The sequence below is a fragment of the Myotis yumanensis genome, unplaced genomic scaffold (genome assembly GCF_028538775.1).
Source record: "Myotis yumanensis isolate MYYU_CA2020_CCGP unplaced genomic scaffold, mMyoYum1.0.hap1 SCAF_12, whole genome shotgun sequence".
Classification (NCBI taxonomy): domain Eukaryota; kingdom Metazoa; phylum Chordata; class Mammalia; order Chiroptera; family Vespertilionidae; genus Myotis; species Myotis yumanensis.
The window spans coordinates 39,341,628-39,365,860 of record NW_027223763.1 but is presented as its reverse complement, the minus strand read 5'-3'; the positions used below and the strand labels follow the sequence as shown (position 1 = coordinate 39,365,860).

At 37.9% G+C, this 24,233-nt stretch overlaps 1 protein-coding gene across 2 annotated transcripts in view; it reads right to left on the bottom strand.

The window, feature by feature from the left end:
• Window positions 1-24,233, bottom strand: part of CARNMT1 (carnosine N-methyltransferase 1) — a 43,286-nt gene that overhangs the window by 5,421 nt on the left and 13,632 nt on the right. For both annotated transcript variants that reach the window (XM_070431483.1, XM_070431484.1), the window contains exons 4-6: window positions 13,204-13,344; window positions 12,091-12,269; window positions 10,445-10,558 (exon numbers count right to left, since the gene is read on the bottom strand). In XM_070431483.1, coding sequence (XP_070287584.1) covers window positions 10,445-10,558; window positions 12,091-12,269; window positions 13,204-13,344 — 434 coding nt within the window. The remainder of the gene's footprint in view (window positions 1-10,444; window positions 10,559-12,090; window positions 12,270-13,203; window positions 13,345-24,233) is intronic.

Here is a 24,233-nt window from a genome sequence, read left to right as displayed (position 1 = left end):
ACATTTCCCAATTAAATTACTCCATCAAGCTTAAATTCCTGTTAGTTTTATTAGTACTAGTAAAAATGTCAGTAGCATGAGTCATTTACTGAGCACTTGCTGTATCCTAGGCCATTGGGAAGCCTTTGAAGTCCCCGCCCCTGCACTTGCTGTATCCTAGGCCATTGGGAAGCCTTTGAAGTCCCGCCCCCGCACCAAGGATATTTTTTCCATTGAGAGGGGGGGAAGGGAGAGAGGAAGAAACATTGATGTGAGAGAGACACATCGATTGGTTGCCTTCCACACATGCCCTGATTGGGGCCAGGGAATAAACCTGTAATCCAGGTACAAGCCCTTGACCAGGAATTGAACCTGCGAACCTCGGTGCAGAGGCTGATGCCCTAACCACTTAGCAACAGAGTCCAGGGCCTTTGAAGCCTTTTAATAAGAACGTAGAGCCTCATGGCACTCTTTCCAGCTCTAAAATGTGTGCTGTTCCTGCTCTATTTTAAAGGCCTCCAACAATACTGTTTCACTATATCCACATGAAAACATTCCAGTAATTCTTACATACTCCGGCCATGTTTTACCTCTACTCATGCTCCGTTCTACCTAGAAAGCTCCATCTCAAGCTTTAGCTATGCATTTCCTTGAGACTGAGCAGTTTTCCATATTTATTATCTAGTCACTCACTCCTTAAGTGAACATTTACCAAGCACCTAGCAAATGCCTGGCACTGGGTATCTATCTATATACAGACAGTCCTCGGGTTACATCGGACGTGACGTACGTTGTTTCGCGGTTACGTCGCCGTCTCCCATCTATATATATAAAAGTCTAAGCGACTGTTACAACTGAACGACCAGTTGACCAGTTGCTATGATGTGCACTGACCATCAATGGGCAGAATGCTCAACACAGGAGCTGCCCCCTGGTGGTCAGTGCACTCCCACAGCGGGAGCACCGCTCAGCCAGAAGCCGGGCTCACGGCTGGTGAGCGCAGCTGTGCAGCGAGAGCCTTTCCCACCTCCCTGGCAGCGCTACAAAGCGGTGAGTGGCAGGAGCAGGCGCAGCAGGGCTGAGATGACTGGGAGTGGCATGGTGCCTGGCCTGGCTTGGGCTCCTTCCTGACCGCCTGCTGCTTCATGCACTGCTACATCCCTGGAGGGCTCCCGGATTGCAAGAGGGCGCAGTCCAGGCTGAGGGACCCCAAATAGTGCACGAACCCGTGCACTGGGCCTCTAGTTTATTTATAAAAAAAAAAAAAAGTTCTGTCATTTTGACATATGTACATATGTGCTTTATGTTTTTTATTATTTATTGAACACAAGGAAAGGTCAGGGATTGTTATCTTTCTTTTAATCCCCCCCCATAACTCTCCTCCTTCCAGCTCCCACCCCACCCTCCGCCCTCACTCCCTACCTACTGTCCTCATCCATAGGTGCACGATTTTGTCCAGTCTCTTCCCGCATCTCCCACTCCCCTCCCCCCCCCAAGAATAGTCAGTGCATTCCCTTTCTATGTCCCTGATTCATTATAATCACCAGTTCATTCTGTACATCAGATTATTTATTCACTTGATTCTTAGATTCACTTGTTGATAGATGCATGTTTGTTGTTCATAATTTGTATCTTTACCTTTTTCTTCTTCTTCCTCTTCTTAAAGGATACCTTTCAGCATTTCGTATAATACTGGTTTGGTGGTGATGAACTCCTTTAGCTTTTCCTTATCTGTGAAGCTCTTTAAATGACCTTCAATTCTGAATGATAGCTTTGCTGGATAAAGTAATCTTGGTTGTAGGTTCTTGGTATTCAGCACTTTGAATATTTCTTGCCATTCCCTTCTGGCCTGCAAAGTTTCTGTTGAGAAATCAGCTGACAGTCGTATGGGTATTCCCTTGTACGTAGTTGAGTCTCTTTCTCTTGCTGCTTTCAAGATTCTCTCTTTGTCTTTTGCTCTTGGCATTTTAATTATGAGGTGTCTTGGTGTGGTCCTCTTTGGATTCCTTTTGTTTGGGGTTCTCTGTGCTTCTTGGACCTGTAAGTCCATTTCTTTCACCAGGTGGGGGAAGTTTTCTGTCATTATTTCTTCAAATAGGTTTTCAATATCTTGCTGTCTCTCATCTTCTGGCACCCCTATAATAGTGATATTGGTGTGCTTGAAGCTGTCCCAGAAGCTCCTTACACTATCTTCGTATTTTCGGATTCTTTTTTCATTTTGCTTTTCCGGTTGGGTGTTTTTTGCTTCTTCGCATTTCAAATCTTTGACTTGATTCTTGCGCTCCTCTGTTCTGCTATTGGGTGTCTGTATAATATTCTTTATTTCAGTCAGTGTACGCTTAATTTCTAGTTGGTTCTTTATCACAACATCGAGGGTCTCATTAGATTTCGTGAGGCTCTCATCAAGTTTATTGGCAGCTTCCAGCACATTATTGAAAGCCCTTAAAAGTGCGTTTTTTAGCTCTATATCCTCCATTTCTGTCATGTTTTTTTTTGTCTCCGCATTTTTTATGCTTTCTTGGTGCACCCCCTTGTGGTCTTTGTGCGCAGTCTTGTTCTAGTTAAGCCTTGATTGTTGTAGTTAATACTAGAGGGATTTGCCCACCAAGCCAACTGGCTGTGAGAATCAGCTGTATCTGCAGTGGGAAAACTTCTGTCCTCTGGAGAGGTGCTAATCTAGCCTTTGCCTGAGGCTATCCGGCAAATGGCTCTGCGCAGGGCTTGGGCGGGGCGGGATCAACAGGTTGGGCGGAGGGAGCGGTTATGGCTGCTCTCAGTCCCATTCCCAGAGGCTCTGCTTCTCAGAACCCCAGCAACCGCTGCAAACCTCGGAGAGAAAGCTGCCCTCACGTTCCAACTGCAAACCTCGGAGAGAAAGCTGCCCTCATGTTCCAACTGATGCCAGACACTCTCGCTTCTCCCGTTTGAGTCTGAGTCCCTAGAGACTCGCCCGGATCTGGAGCTCAGAGTCTGAGACTCCCTCCTGATTGAAAACGACAACCTCACCCTCAGCCACCAGCCGGCTCCACGCACACCTCGGTACCTTTGTATTTTCCACACTGCGCCTCCTCTGAGCCTCGGTATGCTATTCTCTTTCCTTCTAGTTGAAGAATCTCTCCTCAGCCAGCCTTCCTGTGGTTCTGGGTGATGTCCGTTCCGTCTTTTAGTTGTATTTTTGAAGTGGTTGTTTGCGGCAGCAGTCTCCGGTGTTTACCTATGCCGCCATCTTGGTTTCCCTTTGTACTCTTTTAATTTTTTTTTACTGTTTCACTTCATTACTGCTGTGTATGTGCTCCATGTGAGTGATGTAGGTGGGTTCCGACTTACGGGGAAAATCGCATTATGTCATGCCATAAGAACGGATCTCTGATGTAACCCGAGGACCTACTATATATAAAAGGCTAATAAGTGTCTGTCCGTCTGACCGGTAGCTATGACATGCACTGTCCACTAGGGGCAGACGCTCAACGCAGGAGCCATGACGCGCACTGGCCATTTAAGAATAAAAGGCACCATGGACCTGGCTCTGACAAACCAACACTCAGCTTCCCCCAAGTGGGACACAGGCCCTGCTATCACCCGGGAGCGAAACCCCACCAAATCGCAGCCAACGCTGCCAAGACCCTATGGCGCAAAATGCGGCCCACAGCTTAGCCCAGAAACAGTGGCTCTGGGTGCTGGGTAATGATGTCATGTAGCAACTCCAGCTTCCTCTCCCTAGTGACTAGCCTCCTTGGAGTTTTTCAGCCCAGGAACCCGACTTGCTTTATAGCCTGATGCAAACATTTTAGTTTAATCAAATGTTTGTGAAGTGTTTTCCCATGCCTCATCTCATTTGATCCTCACAGAAGTCCTGGAGTAGGTAGATAGGAGACTTGGTAGAATCCTATTTTCTTTTCATTAGCAAGATGCAAATAGAGATATTAAAATACTTCTCCTAATTAATGTCCTTTCAATATGCACGAATCCGTGCACTGCGACACTAGTATAAAGATGAATAAATCATGGGGTTACTCCTTAAGGAGTTATTTTCTCAACTCTCATGTCTTTTCACATTCTTTTCGTTGACCTAACAGGAACAAAGAAACATTTTTTCCCTTGACCATAAATATAATGTAAGTTCATAATAAAAAGCTGAGATAACATGAAAATCAAACCCATCTCTAATCCTAACACTGACAGATAACTGCTTGAAAACTTACTGTATCTCCTTGCAGTTTTTCCTTGATGCATTAGTAAGAGCCATTTGGATATCACATATTTAGTTTTGCATCTTACCCTTCTTTAGAAACATGTCCCTATTTTCTTAACCATTTATGGAAAATGGTTTTATTATATGGCTGTCCTATGACTATTTACCCATTTCATTACTATAGGTTCAGTCTAAGTTTTTGCTGAGTATGTTTGTCCCTTAATCAGTCTTTAGTCTTTGCCCATATCTTATTATGTTCCTCTAACAGACTTCTACAAGTATAAGTAATGTAACAAAGGTGTGCAATAGTGAATGCAATTATGTAATAAGCTGGATGGCAAATATTTTAGGTTCTGTGGGCACATACCGTCTCAATCACATATCATTATTTTTATCTCCACCCCTCCCACAAACCTTTACAAATGTGAAAAATAATCCTACTGCTGGACCATACAAAAATGTGCTGTAGGCCAGATTTGGCCTGTAGGCTGTAATTTGCCAATCTCTATTCAAATGTGTGAATAGTTAGGATTTTTCCATATGTTATCAAATAGTTTTTCCTGAAGAACGCTTTATTACTATATTCCTACTAGCAATATATCTAAGCATACCCTATCTCTCTGTATTTTATCTAAATTTTAAGTAAAAATTAAAAAACCTACCTAATAAAATTGGTGGAAAATGGAATCTCATTTATATTACTGTGACCAGTAATGAAGATAAAACACTTCTCCCCTTTACATAGGCCATTTATATTTACTCGTTTATAACATGGACATTTATGTTGTCTAGTTCACTTCTGGGTAGTTTTCTCTTAAAGACTTTTTCCTCTCTTTCCAATTAAAAAGAAAAAATAGATTTCATTATAAAAAAATAAAAATAAAAAAAATATAAAGGAACTTTTACTTCCTGTAAAGGCAGGTTAGGTTATTCAGACCAATGCTCCCACTGAAAACAATTAAAATTGGTGTATGAAATTTAAAATCTTAAAAATATAGAATATGAATTGAGGTTCAGACAGGAACTAAGATGGCGGCATAGGTTAACACCGGAGTTTGCTGCCTCAAACAACCACTTCAAAAATACAACTAAAAGACGGAACGGACATCACCCAGAACCACAGGAAGGCTGGCTGAGGAGAGATTCTACAACTAGAAGGAAAGAGAAATCCATACCGAGACTCAGAGGAGGCGCAGTGCAGAGGTGAAATACTAAGGTGCGGAGTGCATGTGGAGCGGGCCGGCGGCGGAGGGCGAGGTTGTTTTCAATCAGGAGGGAGTTTCAGACTCTGAGCTCCAGATCCGGGCAAGGCTCTAGGGACCCAGACTCAAACGGGAGAAGCGGGAAGGCAGCTTTCTCTCTGAGGTTTGCAGCAGTTGCAGAGCCGCTGGGGACGGAACTGAGAGCAGCCATAACTGCTCCCTCCGCCCGCCCTGTAGATCCCCTGGGACTCGCCCCGCCCAAGCCCTGCACAGAGGCATTTGCCGGAGAGCCTCAGGCAAAGGCTAGATTAGCACCGCCCTAGAGATTCAGCACAGAAGCTCTCCCACTGCAGACACAGCTGACTCTCATAGCCAGTTAGCCTAGAGGTCAATTCACCCCTAGTATTGCCGACAACAATTAAGGCTTAACTACAACAAGAATGCGCACAAAGACCACAAGGGGGTGCACCAAGAAAGCATAAAAAATGCAGAGACAAAGAAACATGACAGAAATGGAGGATATAGAGCTAAAAAACGCACTTTTAAGGTCTCTCAATAATCTTCTAGAAACTGCCGATAAACTTGATGAGAGCCTCAAGAAATCTAATGAGCCCTAACTGGTTTGGCTCAGTGGATAGAGCATCGGCCTGCGGACTCAAGGGTCCCAGGTTCGATTCCAGTCAAGGGCATGTACCTTGGTTGTGGGCACATCCCCAATGGGGAGTGTGCAGGAGGCAGCTAATTGATGTTTCTCTCTCATCCATGTTTCTAACTCTCTATCCCTCTCCCTTCCTCTCTGTAAAAAAATCAATAAAATATATTTAAAAAAAAAAAAAGAAATCTAATGAGACCCTTGATGTTGTGATAAAGAACCAACTAGAAATTAAGCATTCACTGACTGAAATAAAGAATATTATACAGACACCCAACAGCAGAACAGAGGAGCGCAAGAATCAAGTCAAAGATTTGAAATGCGAAGAAGCAAAAAACACCCAACCGGAAAAGCAAAATGAAAAAAGAATCCGAAAATACGAAGATAGTGTAAAGAGCCTCTTGGACAGTTTCAAACGCACCAATATCAGAATTATAGGGGTACCAGAAGATGAGAGACAGCAAGATATTGAAAACCTATTTGAAGAAATAATGACAGAAAACTTCCCCCACCTGGTGAAAGAAATGGACTTACAGGTCCAAGAAGCACAGAGAACCCCAAACAAAAGGAATCCAAAGAGGACCACACCAAGGCACATCATAATTAAAATGCCAAGAGCAAAAGACAAAGAGAGAATCTTGAAAGCAGCAAGAGAAAGAGACTCAACTACGTACAAGGTAATACCCATACGACTGTCAGCTGATTTCTCAACAGAAACTTTGCAGGCCAGAAGGGAATGGCAAAAAATATTCAAAGTGATGAATACCAAGAACCTACAACCAAGATTACTTTATCCAGCAAAGTTATCATTCAGAATTGAAGGTCAGATAAAGAGCTTCACAGATAAGGAAAAGCTAAAGGAGTTCATCACCACCAAACCAGTATTATACGAAATGCTGAAAGGTATCCTTTAAGAAGAGGAAGAAGAAGAAAAAGGTAAAGATACAAATTATGAACAACAAACATGCATCTATCAACAAGTGAATCTAAGAATCAAGTGAATAAATAATCTGATGTACAGAATGAACTGGTGATTATAATGAATCAGGGACATAGAAAGGGAATGGACTGACTATTCTAGGGGGGGAAAGGGGAGTGGAAGATGCGGGAAGAGACTGGACAAAAATCATGCACCTATGGATGAGGACAGTGGGTGGGGAGTGAGGGCGGAGGGTGGGGCGGGAACTGGGAGGAGGAGAGTTATGGGGGGGAAAAAAGGAGGAACAAATGTAATCTGAACAATAAAGATTTAATTAAAAAAAAAAAATAGAATACTTGGCAAGTTAGTAAGAAATTAGTAGGAACCCAGAGAGTTAACTAGAGGTAAACCTAGATGCCATTTTCACCCTGACAGTTAAAAGAAAAAAGAAGTGATTAAAATATATGGAAGCTAGAATAAGAGCTTTAGAAAAGTATTTGTGGTGCATCCAATTTGGACATAGTGGTTTGGCGCATAAGACATTTGATTGCATTTTCAAAAGGAAAGAAGAAGAATGAGGCAGAGTAGTTATATGAAGAAATTGTAACTGTTAACTTATTTTGGTGCTAATCTTGTCTCAAATGGCAAGAGGAGAGACCCTTTTAAGCTCAGAATTTTTCAGAACTGATGAAAGAAGTCCATTTACAGATTCAAATAACCCAACAAATTGTATACAGGTTTGAAAAAGAAAAATTCACACCTAGATATAATATTAAGTCTGAAAAACTACAAAGAAAAAGTCTTATAAAACAAAATTGATTACCTTTAAAGAAACTACAGTTAAGATAGCTGAATTCTCAACAGCAAAAACAGAAGCTAAAAGCTATTGAAATGATCTATTCCATATGTTGAAAGCTATCTGTCAGCCTTATACTCGATACCAAGTGTTGCTTTGGAACTAAAGGTTTTAATCAGTATGAACTCAAGATCTTTATAGACATAGACAGACACATACATATATTTCCTACCCCTACCTGCTGAAAAGGCCTAGAAGTAATACTATCATAGTGATAGATTCTAGATTTTCATCATCATTCCTCACTAAAAGGAACCAGGAATCCTTGGTGGGGGTGAGGGGGATACGTGGGGGAAGGCCGATCTCAAGGCTCGGCAGAGAAAGTACAAGATGAGCTTGGTTCCTAAGTGTTCACTGATGGATGAGCAGATAAAACGTTGTATATGCGGTATATACAATAAAATATTATTCAGCCATAAAAGAGAATGAAATCTTGCCACTTGGGACAGTATGGATGGGTTTTGTGAGTATTATGCTAAGTAAAATAAGTCAGAAAGACAAATACTATGTGATCTTCCTTATCTGTGGAATCTTAAAAAAACAAAAAGGAACAAGTTCACAGACACAGAAAACAGACTGATGATTGCCAGAGGTGGGGGTGGGCAAAATGGGTAATAGGAGTTAAAGGGTACAAACTTCCAATTATAAAATAAGTCATGGGGATAGAATGTATAGCACAGTGACTATATTTAATATACATATTTGAAAGTTGCTAAGTTAAAAGTCCTCATCACAAGAAAAAAGTTATAGCTATGTATGGTAATGGATGTTTACTAAACTCATTTCAAAATATATACAAATACTGAACCATGGTTGCACACCTGAAACTAATATAATGTTGTATGCCAGTTATACCTTAATTAAAAAAAAAAAAGAAGCCAAGACACAAGACAGAAGAAAGATCACAAAGGGCACTGAACACATCCTGAAGAGTTTAGGTTACCAAGAAAGCTAGGCTTTTATGCTGGGAGTCCAACAGAAATGGGTTTACACATTGTAAAGATCACACAATGCCTAATCCACAGTGAACAAATACCCAGTAGGTAATGTCTTTTTTCAATTATTCCTTGGGAAAGAGTTTTCTTTTAAAGAAGACCCAAGGTTTGAGATACTTGTTTCATTTTATGATTACACTAGAAGCCCAGTGCATGAAATTCATGCTCAGGTAGGGTCCCTAGCGGCTGCTGGCCAGGGCCTCCCTTGGGGCCTCCTTTCCCCAGCTGCTGGCCGGGGCCTTCCTTCGGTCCGCGCCGCCCCCTGGTGGTCAGCACATGTTATAGCAAGTGATCGAACTCCCGAGGGGACACTTTGCATATTAGGCTTTATATATATATATATATATATATATATATAGAGAGAGAGAGAGAGAGAGAGAGAGAGAGAGAGAGAGTACAGCTATTTGCTCTCAGTAGGGGGTGTGCAGGAGGCAACTGGTCAATGATTCTCTCTCATCACTGACATTTCTATCTTTCCCTCCCTCTCTCTGAAATCAATAATATATGTATATTACATATATATATATATTTAAAAGCAGGTGACAGAACCCACCAATAAATCCTGAAGGCTAAGGACTCAAACAATGTATATATGACTTTTAAGTAGTATATTAACCTCTTAACACACAAAAAGAAAATTATATTTACCTTGATAATACCATTATTCTCCCTTTATTTTAAAGAAAAAGGATTAAAAAAGAGGCTAACACTGGCAGTTTTCCTTATAATCTGGATGGAAGGGATCACGTCATGCTTATTACTTTTTTAAAAATGTATATTTTTAAGGGAGAAGGATAGAGAGATAGAAACATCAACGATGAAAGAGAATCAATAATGAGAGAATCAATCACTGAGCCACGCCAGCAGGGCCATACTCATCATTTGATTTTCAGTACTTTCCATCAGAAGGCAGTAAGTTTTCTGCATATGTGAAATTATATTTCTATTCTTTTTTAACCTCATGATATTCATAAAAGTTATGCTTACTCTTTTCCCAGTATGTATATGCACTGGGAGGACGTTTCCATAGGAGAGGCAAATGCTTTCCCTCAAATCTATACTAATAAAAGGGTAATATGCTAATTAGACCAGGTCAACCGGCTATCTTCAGGATGTCTGACTTCCTTCTGGACAAAGCCATGATGGTGGGGGCCGAGGCAGAGGCAGTGGGATCGGGCCTAAACCAGCGGTCGGACATCTCCCAAAGGGTCCCTGATTAGAGAGGGTGTAGGCTGGGCTGAGGGAACCCCTTCCCCCCATGCACGAATTTCCGTGCACTGGGCCACTAGTGTTTCATAATAGAAAAAACAGGACTGTTGTCTCCATAAAGTGGAAGGTAGGAAAGATGAGGTAATGATTATCATCAAGTTAATAATCAGTGCTCTGAAATTATGAATGCTGTGAGACTGACCTAGTGTAAATATACAACTTGAGGGCTCCAACTACTTATGAGGAATTAGCTAGGACTGGAGGAACTGCACCTGCACCATCAAGTAGGATGCAGTCTAAAGGGAAATGCAGAGGTTTTATATTGAATACAGCATAATTATAACTTTTGTGACTATTTGGTACCATGAAGTTACCAAATATAGGATAGTTATAGCTACTAGATTAATGCATAAGATCCTAATAAATACTGAGGAACTTACCTAGATTTATCCAAATTCCACCTGGCTTGAGTATTTTCCATATTGTGTCAATATAATCAATTACATTGTGAGCTGTGTCTATGAAGAAACAGGTAGCAATACAGTCCCAGGCATCTATTCAAGGAAAATCAAATTACTACATTTGTAATGTTATTTTTAAATTTTTTTGTTATTTTAACTCTTAATTAATTCCATAAATGTACCAGGTACCTCTTACAGAATATTAATATTTCATTTAACTGCAGGGATATAGAAGCTAAACTCTTCCAATCAATTACTATAGTCAAGATAACTAAATAATCATTTATGAGATACTTTGCAATTAAGTTTTTATTAATAATTTGATAAAGTAATCAATTTGGAAATCATTTTTGATACCTGTATCACTATATATCACTGGTTCTCAACCTTGGCTGCACATTAGAATCACCTGGGAATCTTTTTAAAATCCTGATTTCTGGGCCTCATCCTCTGGAAATTCTGTTTCTTTGTTATGGGGTGAGGCCACAACATTAGTAACAAAGAAACAGAATTTCCGGAGGATGAGGCCCAGAAATCAGGATTTTAAAAAGATTCCCAGGTGATTCTAATGTGCAGCCAAGGTTGAGAACCACTGCTATATATCTTTACCAAATGATATGTTTTGTCTATAATTTATTTAACTGCTTTCATTTAAAATCATTGAAGACGAAATAATAGTCATTTGAATTCTAAATTGATTTCTTTCAACCAATGTTAATTACCAATTCTGAAAGGTTTCAGAAAGCCTGTATGCATACACTTTTTAAGTAATGCTCTTAGAAAGACCTTCCCTGACAACTATATAAAACAGCAGGCCCTCCCCAGACCCTCATCATCCTCTTTCCTGCCATAGTTTCCTTCCTCATAATATTAATTTGTTATTGCCTCTCTCTCCCTTTAAGAATATATAAGTTCCCATGTACAGGGACTTTATTTTGCTCACTGCTCTCTTTCCAGTGCCTAGAACATACCTGCCACTTAGCAAGTTCAACAGATATTTGTTAAATGAATGACTTGCTGACCCCTCAGCATTTCATTCTTCTTTCTTTCACTGTCAACTCCCCTCCTCCCTCCCCTCCTTACCTATCCCTTTCTCTAATGGCTAGCACAAATTTCTTCCAAACTTCATAGCCTGATTGTAAAGGTCCTGCACAGTCTGGAACCAACCTTCTTCTCTACCCATATTTCCATTAATCTCCAAATAGACCTCCCTTTCCCTCCCAGCAGGCTGTTTACCATCCTCAATTACCTTATTCATTCGTATCTATGTACTTCTACCTCCTGGAATGCCATTCCTCCTTATCCTTCAAGTCACAGCCTCTCCACAGAGAACTCCCTTCTCACACTAACCTACTTCCATTACTCATTTGAACTTTGTTTACATGTTGGCTTCTATTAATAGACCCAATAGATTATAAATTTTTTAATTGTGGGATCTTATACTTTTTTATATTTCCCATCATTGCCTTATAAATGCATGACCTTCAAATTATTTTAAATTGTCAATGAAGTATACTTTATATTCTGCCATCAAAATGGATGACCAGAACTTTAGCTTAGTATAAAATCAGATCATTAAATTTAGAATAATGGGTAGACCTTTAAAATGCTTGCTTTAAACTTACTGCATTCTGAGTATATCTCCTGAAAATCTCCTGCTGTCATAGAAAAATTAGAACCAGGAGGAAGACTGTGGGGGTCAACATCAGGGAAAAAGATGGGTCGAATCTGATCAGCTGACCTCCGGTTATTGCTAAACTGATGGATCCAGGGATAAAGCTTATATTTATTAATTTCAGAACATCTGCAAAATATGAACATACAATTCAGTGTAAACTAAATATTTTACCAAGAAAATCTACTTTAAACACTAAAGTATATTGTTTGATTAAAAGTTTACTTATTTAATTACTGCTTAAAAAGTATTACTACTATACCCCATCCAATTATCTGGAAATGCACATACACATGCAGATGAGTAACCAATCATGAATGAAGACAGAAAAAAATTAAATTCTGAGATATGAATGTGTTGTTCATTCCAAGTTTTACAAATATATTTCCAAACTTCAAAATCAAGTAAAAACCAGTCCAAGTGTTTTTTTAATGTTATGGGTTTTGTTTGGTACCTATTTTATTTTGTACAACCTTCTTCCTTGTACCTTCTTATTATCCCCCAACTCATACTGCCACCAAATGAAATATTATTTAAACAGGCAGCTATTTATTTTTTTCTCTAACACACCTTTTCTGGCTTTAAAAATAACAACTCTTTTCCACTGCTTACTAAGAGGCCACAGAAGTTCTGAAAGATCTTTCCAACTCAGTCACGTGAGCTTGCTTGGCCATTTAATAAGAAACTTAAGGACAAAAGATATGATCACTATACTGCACTCTTACTATACTGAAGAAACAAAAGGGTGAAGAAGTTTAAGGAACAATGAGAAAATACCCCTTCCTGGATCATACTTAGTCCTGAAATTCACACAGAAATAATTTCATTTTCATGGAATGCCACATCACTTTCTAAAGTCACTAACCTATCTTGATCAAACGTCTGTTAACTAGACAACTGATTAAAGTGACAATTGTATAACCAATTTAATATAAGAAATATTTATGGTATATATCATAATTAAACACTATGTACTTATCTTCAAATTCAGAATTGTTCAAAAATAGGTAAGTCAATCTGATTCTGAGATATTACTATTTCTAACAAAAAGTAAATTAAATACCTGTTGAGTACAAAGTTGGAAGAAAAGAGCATAAAAAAACTCCATTCATTTCCTTGACAAGCATAACCTAGCATAGCTATTTCCCAGGCCAGTCTTCCTAGTCCAGCACCAGGTACCAGAATATTTACTTTAGAAGGATCCCTGAAATGAAATAAGGCAATTATGTCCAACCCCTTAAAGAAAAGAAAAAGAAAAAAAAGACAAAGATCCATATTAACAACTAAAATATTTGATATGAAGACCCCCATATCCCTAGTAGCTGTCACCTGAACAACTATTAAAATTATCCCAAAGGGATCCCAATACATACAAAGAGGTGAACAAAATTATTTTATCATGAGACAGTAAACAAAACATAATTTCATTTCTAAATTCTGTAATACAATGGTTTATGTAATTAAATAGATTAAGTATAACTTTTAATATGTCAGGTATATCTTTTTTATTTTTTATTATTAATGTGTTTTTTTGCCCATTCTCAACCGAGGATAATTTTTCCATTAATTTTTAGAGAGTGGAAGAGAGGGAGAATGAGAAACATCTATTTGAGACACATTGATTGGCTGCCTCCCACACGCATCCCAGGCCAGGAATGGAACCTTTATGTTTTGCTGTGCAGGACAACACTCTAACCACAGAACCACACTGGCTAGGGCTGTCAGGTATATCTTTAAAAGAATCTAGAAGGTGGGGGGGGGGATAGTTTTATGGGGAAAATGGGGAGCTACCTTCTAATTGAGCATATATAATAGCAAATAATATCACACCAAACCAGAAGAACACAACCACACTGCTCTCCACTTATTTGCATCACTCTACCACAAATATCCTTTGTTATAAAATCCACCATTCCACTTTCAAACTGCTAAAAATTTGCCTTAGCAAAGCAAGAACCTTTCTCAGGACTCCTGGCAAGTAAATGTAACCTTAAGGAAACTAAAATGGTATTCTTACTGAAAACCAAAGAAAAATGTGTATCATCAGCTATCATGGCAGTTAAAAGCGAACTTATCTTTTGTCTGTATTCCCCAAACTTAGTATATACTAGTAAATCAAATCCAATTTCCAAATCTAGCCCCATGTATTTCTTTTTATATTTAACCTACATGGTCCTTAGTTTGGTGTGGTACAAACAGTAGCAGGGCTACTAGTAGCCCCATATGATAACCTTTGCATTTCCCACTTTGAAATAAAAAACAAACAGAACTAAAGAACTTTTGAAAATTCAGTCTACAAATACAATAGCATGGGAATTTGCCTAGGGGCATTCAGTCTTAAATATTTACACATGGAACATGTATTTGTATAAAAACCTTAACAAAGTTTAATTTGTTTCACTGTTGAATTTTACATATACGATATGGCATAAACCAAAATTTGTTAAAAATGACTATTGACAAATAAGCTTATTATGATTAGTAAGACATCCTTTAATCCTTGATATAGACAAACTAATTCCAAGGTGTTACGTAACAATTTTCACTAAAATAAAATAGAATGCTTTCTTCTCATTCTAGATTATACATGTGTACATGTGCGTGAACACTTAAATTTGTTTTTGTTTTATGCTTTTTAAAAATTGATTTCAGAGAGAGGGAGAGATAGAAACATCAATGAGAAACACTGACGGGCTGCCTCCTGCAAGCCCCCTACTGGGGATGGAGCCTCTAACTTGGATATATGCCCTGACTGTCAATGGACCTATGATCTCCTGGTTCATGGGTCAACACTGAACCACTGAGCAACACTGGCCAGGCACCACTTAAATTTTTAATGAGGGCATCTCCTCAATCCTACTTATATTGGTTACCTAACAAAAATACACAAAATTTTATTAGAATGTGAAAAGCTCCTAGATGTAGAACTCTGTGCTAAGCTTTATATAAAGGACCTTCCACCATGGAACCCCACCCTGGCCTCTCCTCCCATTTTCCACTCCCTACCACCCACACAAACCCTTACTCTCCACACTTATTTTCTTTTTAGTTCCCATCTGCCCAATCAAAACACCCCGGGTGGCTGTTTTCAGATAAGAATTTTTTTAAAAACCAAAGTAATGAAAGTAAAAGGATTTGGAAGTAAACTGAGTACTTAAATCTTTATAAAAATAATCACTAATAATTTCTGAATGGCTAATGATCTGCATAAAACATCACCATGCAGAACACAGATGAGTCTCAATGGCATTCTGGGTGAAAAAGCCAATTTCAAAAGGTGACAAATATATTGTATGACTCCATTTAATATGATATTCTCAAGAAGACAAACTGTGACTGATAAGCAGTTACCACAGGTTAAAGGTGGGGAGAGTGTGTCACTATAAAGGGAAACATGAGGGGTTTTCTTAATTGATTTTTTTTTTTTTAGAGAGAGAGGAAGGGAGAAAGATAAACATCGATGAGAAAAACATCACGAAACATCATTGATCGACTGCCTCCTGCATGCTCCTCAATGAGAATCGAGCCCACAATTTGGGCATGTGCCCCGACCGGGAATTAAACCAATGACATCTTGGTTCATGGGTCGACCTTCAACCACTGAGCTACACTAGCTGGGCAACATGAGAATTTTTTTGAAGGGTAATAATGGAACTGTTTTGTACCCTGTTGGTAGTGGTAGTTAACCAAATCTACAAGTGCTAAATTTCATAGCACCAAGAAAAGTACTTTTTATTGTGTTAATTAAAAATAGCATGTGCCTCAGTGGTTGGGTGTCATTCCAAGCACCAAAAGGTTACTCGTTTGATCCTGGTCAGGGCACATGTCCTGGTTGCAGGTTCATCCCCAGAAGGGAGCTAATCAAAGTTTCGTTCTTACATCAGTGTTTCTCTTTCCCTCTCCCTTCCTCTCTCTCTAAAAAACAATTTAAATATCTTAGGGAAAAAAATGCAGAAATTAGAAACCCTGCTAACCTTAAGGAAAGTTTTTGTTAATAATGATACCAACAATTGTTTTAACTGAAGGAAAGTTAACTATGGCTGCTATTGTGAAATGTGCCTTAACTAATCAGGGCCATAGAACTCTCTACCCCCATCTTGAGGCAGAATGTTGCTGTATAAAACTGCTATTAAAAGGCTGTCAACAGCCATGGATTGCAGAATCTAGCAAGGCCCTATCTTAAGCCTTAATAGAGATTATAGATCTACCAATTACCTGTATTATATCAAAAAAGGGTTTATTTCTGTAGGCATATAAAAAGGATATACATTAAAACAAATCATTGAAAAATGATTAAGAATCAAGCAATGAATGGGGGAGATGGAGAGAATATCCCCTCGTTCTTTGTTCTTAGCTAGATTGTTTTTCATTGGGTGCTTATAAAAGGGCTATTAACAGCATAATGAAACATCCTTCCAATTATAATGCATATGAAACTAAGGCATTCTAAAAAGCAGTTTCTGCTATGGATCCTTATGAAGTCTAGGACATTTCTATGGAGGTATTTCTGTGGAGAATAAGAGAAATATAAATCTAAGTATAGACCTTTATGGTGAGCTGACTTGAAACAGTATATTTAGTATAAATGTAACACCCCTGGATAATCCTATATAATAAAAAGCAAATATGCAAACTGTCCCCTCAGCCAGGAGTTTGACCAGTTCAACCAGGGGGCGGGGCCAGCCAGCCAACCGCCCACAGCCCCTCCCCCCATCGGGATGGGCCGGCCAGACCCCACCCATGCACGAATTTGTGCACTGGGCCTCTAGTAGTGGGATAACAGTGTATTCCAGACAAGCAAGAATGGAGAAGGGTGCATTTGTAAGGACAGAACAGAGCCTTGCGTGTCTGAACAGGCTGTGGATCACATATGCACCACCCTTTGTGCTTCAACTATTGTACCAGCAGTAAATGTTCTTGCGAGAGAGTTCCTTTATTGGGCACAGAATGATTTTTTGCATTGCAGCTGCTGAATAGCAAATTCTAACACACAAAATACTTCCTCTTGTGTCAGCATGACACATAGCTGACCCCTGGTGGTAGCAGGCACTACCTTCAAGCACCAAAAGGGTTAAGTTCTGTTTGAATCACAGCAATTCACTCATGGTCCTATATAGTAAAATCCACTAATCACGTGTAGCTGGCTAGTGAACACTTAAAATGTGGCTATTTCTGAGATGTGCTGCAAGCATAAAATAATGCCAGATTTCACACTTAGTTTTAAAAAGGAATGTAAACACTCTCAATAATCTTGCATACTCATTATAACTTGAAATATTTTCATATAGATTTACTGGGTTATGAAGTATATTATTAACTTCACCTGTTTTTATTTACCTTTATATGTAGCTTCTAGAAATCTTAAAGTAACACATGTGGCTTGCATTATATTTCTGTTAACCCAGTTGGTCCATACAGCAAAATCACAAAAACCCAAGTCTGAGCAAAAAACAATTGTGAAATGACATCATAAACCATTATATGAACTTTTAAAACATATAGAGCAATACAATGTTTGTATTGTTTAGGGCAGTAATTTTCAACTGGTGTGCTGCAAGAATTTTAAAACATTCAAAACCTATTTAGGCAGGGACACTGACCTTTTTTTCCCTTAGATTGTCAAATATAAAAATGACAACAGCCAACACAATAGGTGTCTGCTGTGAATGAATCAAAATTATATCTTTTTTTGTCAGATCAACAAAAAATATGTATTTTGGCGTGCTGCAGAATTTTAGTAATTGTTTATGTGTGTCATGAGATGAAAGGTTGAAAAATAACTGGTTTAGAGGTATATGAGCATCTAGTTAATATAAGAAGGTATGATTAGAGTAACAAATTAATGTTATCTCTGGAGAGAATATGCTCTTATATATGATTTGAGGGCAGTTTCAACTGCATATGTAATGTTTCTTTTAAAAAATACAAAATTTTTTGAAGTTAATATATCAAAATGTCAAAGTTTAACAGAGCTAGGTGTTGAAATATTTTTTATTCAAAGGAGAAAATGAGTCAGAAACCAGATTAATATCTAGCCCCTTCAAAAATATGGTCCCAATTTACCTCTTACTCCCAAAAAATTCCACCTAGCAACCAAACAACTTCTCACCAACTGCATAAGACACTTTCTCACCTTAATATTTAGAGCACCTACACACCCATAAAAACTCAGTTTAAATTATCACCTTTATCTATGAAGTCTTTTCTAAATATCCCAGGCAAAGCTTGAACTAATTTCTCGATGCTTTCACTACTTCATTCATACCTCTGTTATAGTTCATATTTCAAGTTCTTCATTTTGCTTCTTTCATTTAATACAGGGGTCAGTAACTGTGACCCACAGGCCAGTCATGCTCTTTCATTATGTATTGTGTATGGCTGTATTCCCAAGACAACAGAGCTGAGTAGTCCCCGTACATCACATTGCCTGCAAAGGTTAAAATATTTACTAGCTGGCCCTTTGTTTCATCTTTTATTATTGTAACATTAAAACTAATGTCCTCGACATAAATAATTTTCCACATGCACAAGTATATCTGTAGCAAGCTTCTCCAAATTTGAATCATAGGAGTCAAGATATGCATGTGATTTTTCTTGATTATCAAGTTGCCTCCATAAAATTTTACTTATTTCATCAGCAACATGTTTCCTCACACTGTCAGAAATAGTTATGTAACTTCTAAATCTTTGCAGTGAAATCAATGAAAAATGGCATCCTAGAGTGATTTTTACATTTGCATTTTCTTATGAGATAGAGCATCTTGTATTTCTTTCCTGTGAATTGTCTCCTTACACTATTTTTCTATATTAGTCTTGAATTGTTATTACTGTAGATTTGTAAGCACATGAATTCTTTTAAAAAAAAAAACCTTTATTGTTGGAAGTACCACAAATATTCCCTCCCACCCCCTTGGCCTCTTCCAGCCTGAATTGTATGAGCTTGAAATCTCAGATTTCTATGTCTTTGGACTAAGAGGGCTTTCAGGATGAGATAAATCTATTTTCAGTCTCTATGCTACTTTTATATTTTGGCAGTTAACATTTCCTCCATTTTCTCTTTTAAAATGCTTTCTTTCACCTAAAAGAATCCTTTCATAAATTATACCTTATATTCCTTATTTTAATCTAAGTGGAAAATGTTCCTTTAAAAAAATTTTTTTTAAATTTTTTTATTGATCTCAGAGAGGAAAGGAGAGGGAGAGATAGAAACATCAATGATGAGAAAGAATCACTGACTGGCTGCCTCCTGCACATTCCCCATGGGGGATCTAGCCTGCAACCCAGGCATATGCCCTGAGTGGGAATCGAACCGTGACCTCCTGGTTCATAGGTTCACACTCAACCACTGAGCACACCAGCCAGGCTGGAAAATGTTTCTTTAAAGCTCGGCATATTTTTTCCAAACACCTAACTATATAAAATAAATTCAATATAGTCAATAGTATGCAGGTATCTTCCTAGAGTGTTAGACATATATTGAAAGGTAAAGACCTATCAGAGTTTCCTTCCACAAACAAAATATCATTTCAAATTCTTCTAAAATAGAATGAGTTAATGAAATCAAGATGCTCTATTTTCAGGATTTTCATCCAGCAGTTTTTAGGATATACAAGAGTATATGAGTCTAAATGGTTGTGATTTGCCATTTCAATTAGGACTCAAATTTAAGAATCTTTCCTCAGCAACTATAAATTTTATAGCACTCAAATTTTAACCGAATAATTACTGAAGAGTTTTGTATTCAGCACAATAAAAATAGCATTTCCTTATATAACAAACAGATCAACCTGTTACTTCAAAGCTGCTTGTGCTTGCAGACCCAGGCATTTAAAAATTCTAAACAGGAATGAATTAGACAAACTGATAAGACAAATGTGTTTCCATAGAAAAAAATATTTTAATGATACAAATATTTGTTCATTCTATACATATTTAAATAATTATCTTTAATAAACAGCTGAATTAGAAAGGCCTTTATTGAAATTTCAAAAAGAAGAGAACACAATCGAAAGGCTAGCTGACATAAATTTGGGTCGATCCAGCCAAGTGTAAAGACCTTGAATACTTGCTGTAACACAAACAGGATCCTGGAAATTTCTCTGAGACCCAAACTTGACCAGCATTTATCTAATCAACCTGGATTTTGAAGGGCTATAATTATGCCTCTTTTCTGGGATTTTGGGTTTACTTTTTATGGAAGAGTTATGACTCTAATATGGATATGGACTTTACTGTGCTTTATTAGCTTGATTTTTTTAAGGGTTTTTGATAGCTCATCTTATCTACTATGAGGAAACCAATTTAAATTAAACATGCAAAACAAATGATACAGGAAGAAGTGTGTAATTTTTCCAATAGTTTGAAGAATAGCAAAAGAGTTTGATAGATATTTTGGCACCCTTCATTTTAAAATTTAGAAATTCCTGTCCACTTTTATAATATTTATTACTTCCAAGAAAGGGAAATGAGTGGCTAGTTAACAGTTATGGAAAAGAGGCTTTCTATCCTTTGAAACCTTTAAAATTTTGAATCCTGTGAAACGTTTTACCTATTCAAAGAATGTTTAACCTACATTTCAGAAACAAAGATATTTTGGATTTTGAGAAATATGTGGCCTTTATGTTTACAGAAGCTATTAAGCTATTGTCTATTATAGTGCAGAGCACTGAATATACACATTGAGAGCACCAACTAGAAACTTTTAAGAATATAATGCCCTTTTGAAGCAACAATGTTTATAAAAGCTCATAAAACTTAAAATATTAAAAAAACTGAGCCCTGCTCGGTGTGGCTCAGTTAGGTGTCATCTTGTGCACCAAATGGTTGCTGGTTTGATTCTAGGTTAGGGCAGCCAACTGATGTTTCGTTCTCACATCGATCTTTCTCTCTCTCTCTAAATATCAATAAAAAATTTTTAAAAACTGCAAAGTAAGCTAATGTAAGAAATTAGATAATTCTAATAGTTGTAGAATAAGTCATGTAGGACCATTTTTATAATGACCATTTGTTAAAAATAACAAAATAACCTGTACCATTTATTAAAGTAAACAGAGGTAGCCTTTAGAAACTGTAATTTTTAGCTGTTTATTCCAACTTAAGCCACGAGTCTTTGAAACAAGTCATATGAGGAAGATTTCATATCTTATAAAGAATAATTAGAAGCAGACCTCAGTGTTGCCCAACATTCCATGGGTAAATAGGCAAAGATCCCTCCCAACAAAGAAAAGTTCTAAACCAGGTGGTCTCACTGGTGAATTCTACTGAACATTTAAAAAATAATAAACACCAATTCTTCTCAAACTCTCCCCAAAATACTGAAGGGCAGGGAACACTTCCTAATTCATTCTGTGAGGCCCAGCATTATTCCCATACCAAAGTCAGATAAAGGCATCACAAGAAAAAAATTCACAAAAGAAAAAACCCATCAATATCACTTATACATATAGATGTAAAAATATTCAAAAAAATTTAGCAAATAGAATCCAAGAATATATAAAAAGAATTATTCACCATGACCAAATGGGATTTATCTCAGTAATACAAGGGTGTTTCATCATAAGGAAAAGTCAATCAATGTAATATAGCACAATAGAAGAAAAAAATCCACAATAATTTCATTTGACAAAGAAAAGGCATTGACAAAATGCAGCACCTTTCATGACATAAACCCTCAAGACGTAGGAATACGGGATAACTCAATATGATCAAGAGCATTTATGAAAACTCACAGCTAACATCACACTCAACGGTGAAAGACTAAAGCTTTCCCTTGATCAAGAACAAAATAAGGAGCCCCCTTCACCTCTATTCAAGAATAGAGGCGAAAGCCATTCTTCTAATGGAAAAGGAAGAAGTTAAAAACTATCTCTATTCACAGATGACATATCCTATATGTAGAAAATCACAAAGAATCCACAAGAAAGCTACTAGAGCTAATAAATAACCAAAATTGCCGAAACCGGTTTGGCTCAGTGGATAGAGCGTCGGCCTGCGGACTGAAGGGTCCCGGGTTCGATTCCGGTCAAGGGCATGTACCTGGGTTGTGGGCACATCCCCAGTGGGAGATGTGCAGGAGGCAGCTGATCGATGTTTCTCTCCCATCGATGTTTCTAACTGTCTATCCCTCTCCCTTCCTCTCTGTCAAAAATCAATAAAATCTATTTTTTTTAAAAAGGGGGGGAATGTCTTTTTTTCTGTTTGTCAATATTATTTACTTCAGTTTCTACTGTTCCTTTACTTACAGTGTCTGCCATTCAATAAAAAATTACGAAACATGCAAAGAAATAAAAAATGTAACTCATTGTTGTGAGAAGAAGCTTCAACAGAGCTGACCCACAAATAGCACATATATTAGGATTATCAGACAGGGATTTTATTTTATTTATTTATTTATTTATTTTTTAAAATATATTTTATTGATTTTTTACAGAGAGGAAGGAAGAGAGACAGAGAGTTAGAAACATCGATGAGAGAGAAACATCGATCAGCTGCCTCCTGCACATCTCCCACTGGGGATGTGCCCGCAACCCAGGTACATGCCCCCGACCGGAATCGAACCCGGGACCCTTCAGTCCACAGGCCGACGCTCTATCCACTGAGCCAAACCGGTTTTGGCAGACAGGGATTTTAAAATAACCATTAAAACTGTTAAAGAATCAAGTGGAAAAGGCAGATCACATGTACAAATAGGAAATTTCAGCACAGAGAAAATACACACACATGACAAAATATATCAGTGGTTCCCAACCTTTTTTTGGCTATGCCCCACCTAAGTATCTCTAAAATTCTGATGCTCCCCGCTGTGACATATAATTCTTATTCAAAAAGTGAACTCCTATTCACATGGAGGAAGCCTAAAAGGCCATTAAGTTGGTCTAAACAAGCTTCCAAAGAACATGGCATCCATAAAAGAGAAAAATAAAAGAATGAAAGGATAGTTGAAGTACTAGTACTGAGGAAGAAAGCACTAAGAAATTGTTTTAAAACAAAAATAATATGAAGTGATATTAAAAAAATAGCAAAGTTTCAAAACATAATAGAGCACTGAATGCATAAATAGGTCACGACATATATTTATATACTGTCTATGAGGCCCCTAGAATCATAAGAAATGCAAAAAATTCACTGTTAATAACTCATTATCGAATTGGCCCCCTTAAAAATCAAATTGCCCCCGTGGGATGTGTGCCTCATGTTGGGAACCCCCAAAATATATATATATACTGAAGTGCTAGAATGTTTTTTTTTAATGTATCAGAAATAAGTTTTTCAGTGAGGTTTATCAACAGATTGGCATAATAAAGAATCAGTCAAGTTCAAGTAAGGTCAATATAAATTATAGAAAGTAATATACAAAAAGAGTTAGGGGGCAGTATGGAAAAAGGGCCATACCAAACCTGACAATGTCACAGTTTAATATACGTTTAATGTAACTGGAGTCCCAGAAGAGAAAGAAATAGAGAAAAGGGGAGGAGAAATACATGAAGAGACAAGAGCAAAGAATGTTTGGTTTGGTGATATATATATCCAAACCTCCAGAAGCAAAGCAAACCCCAAGCAGGATAAACATAAAGAAACCCACATCTGGCCCTAACCAGTTTGGCTCAGTAGATAGAGCGTCGGCCTGCGGACTCAAGGGTCCCAGGTTCGATTCCGGTCAAGGGCATGTACCTTGGTTGCGGGCACATACTCAGTAGGGAGTGTGCAGGAGGCAGCTGATCGATGTTTCTCTCTCATCGATGTTTCTGACTCTCTCTATCCCTCTCCCTTCCTCTCTGTAAAAAAATCAATAAAATATATTAAAAAAAAAAAGACACCCACATCTAGGCACCTTATATTCAAACTGCTGACAAAGTTGGGGGTGGGGTGAAGGGATGGGGAATAACTGCTTAATGGGTACAGGATTTATTTGGGGTTGATGAAAATGTTTTAGAACTAGAGAGATGTGAAGGAGGCACATTGTGAATGTACTTAATGCCACTGAATTATTGAGTTTAAAACGGTTACTTCTGTTATATGCATCTCTCTTAATTTTTTTTAAATGAGGAGAAAAAAGACATGAATATATAATTCTCAAAACAAAAAAAAGATACA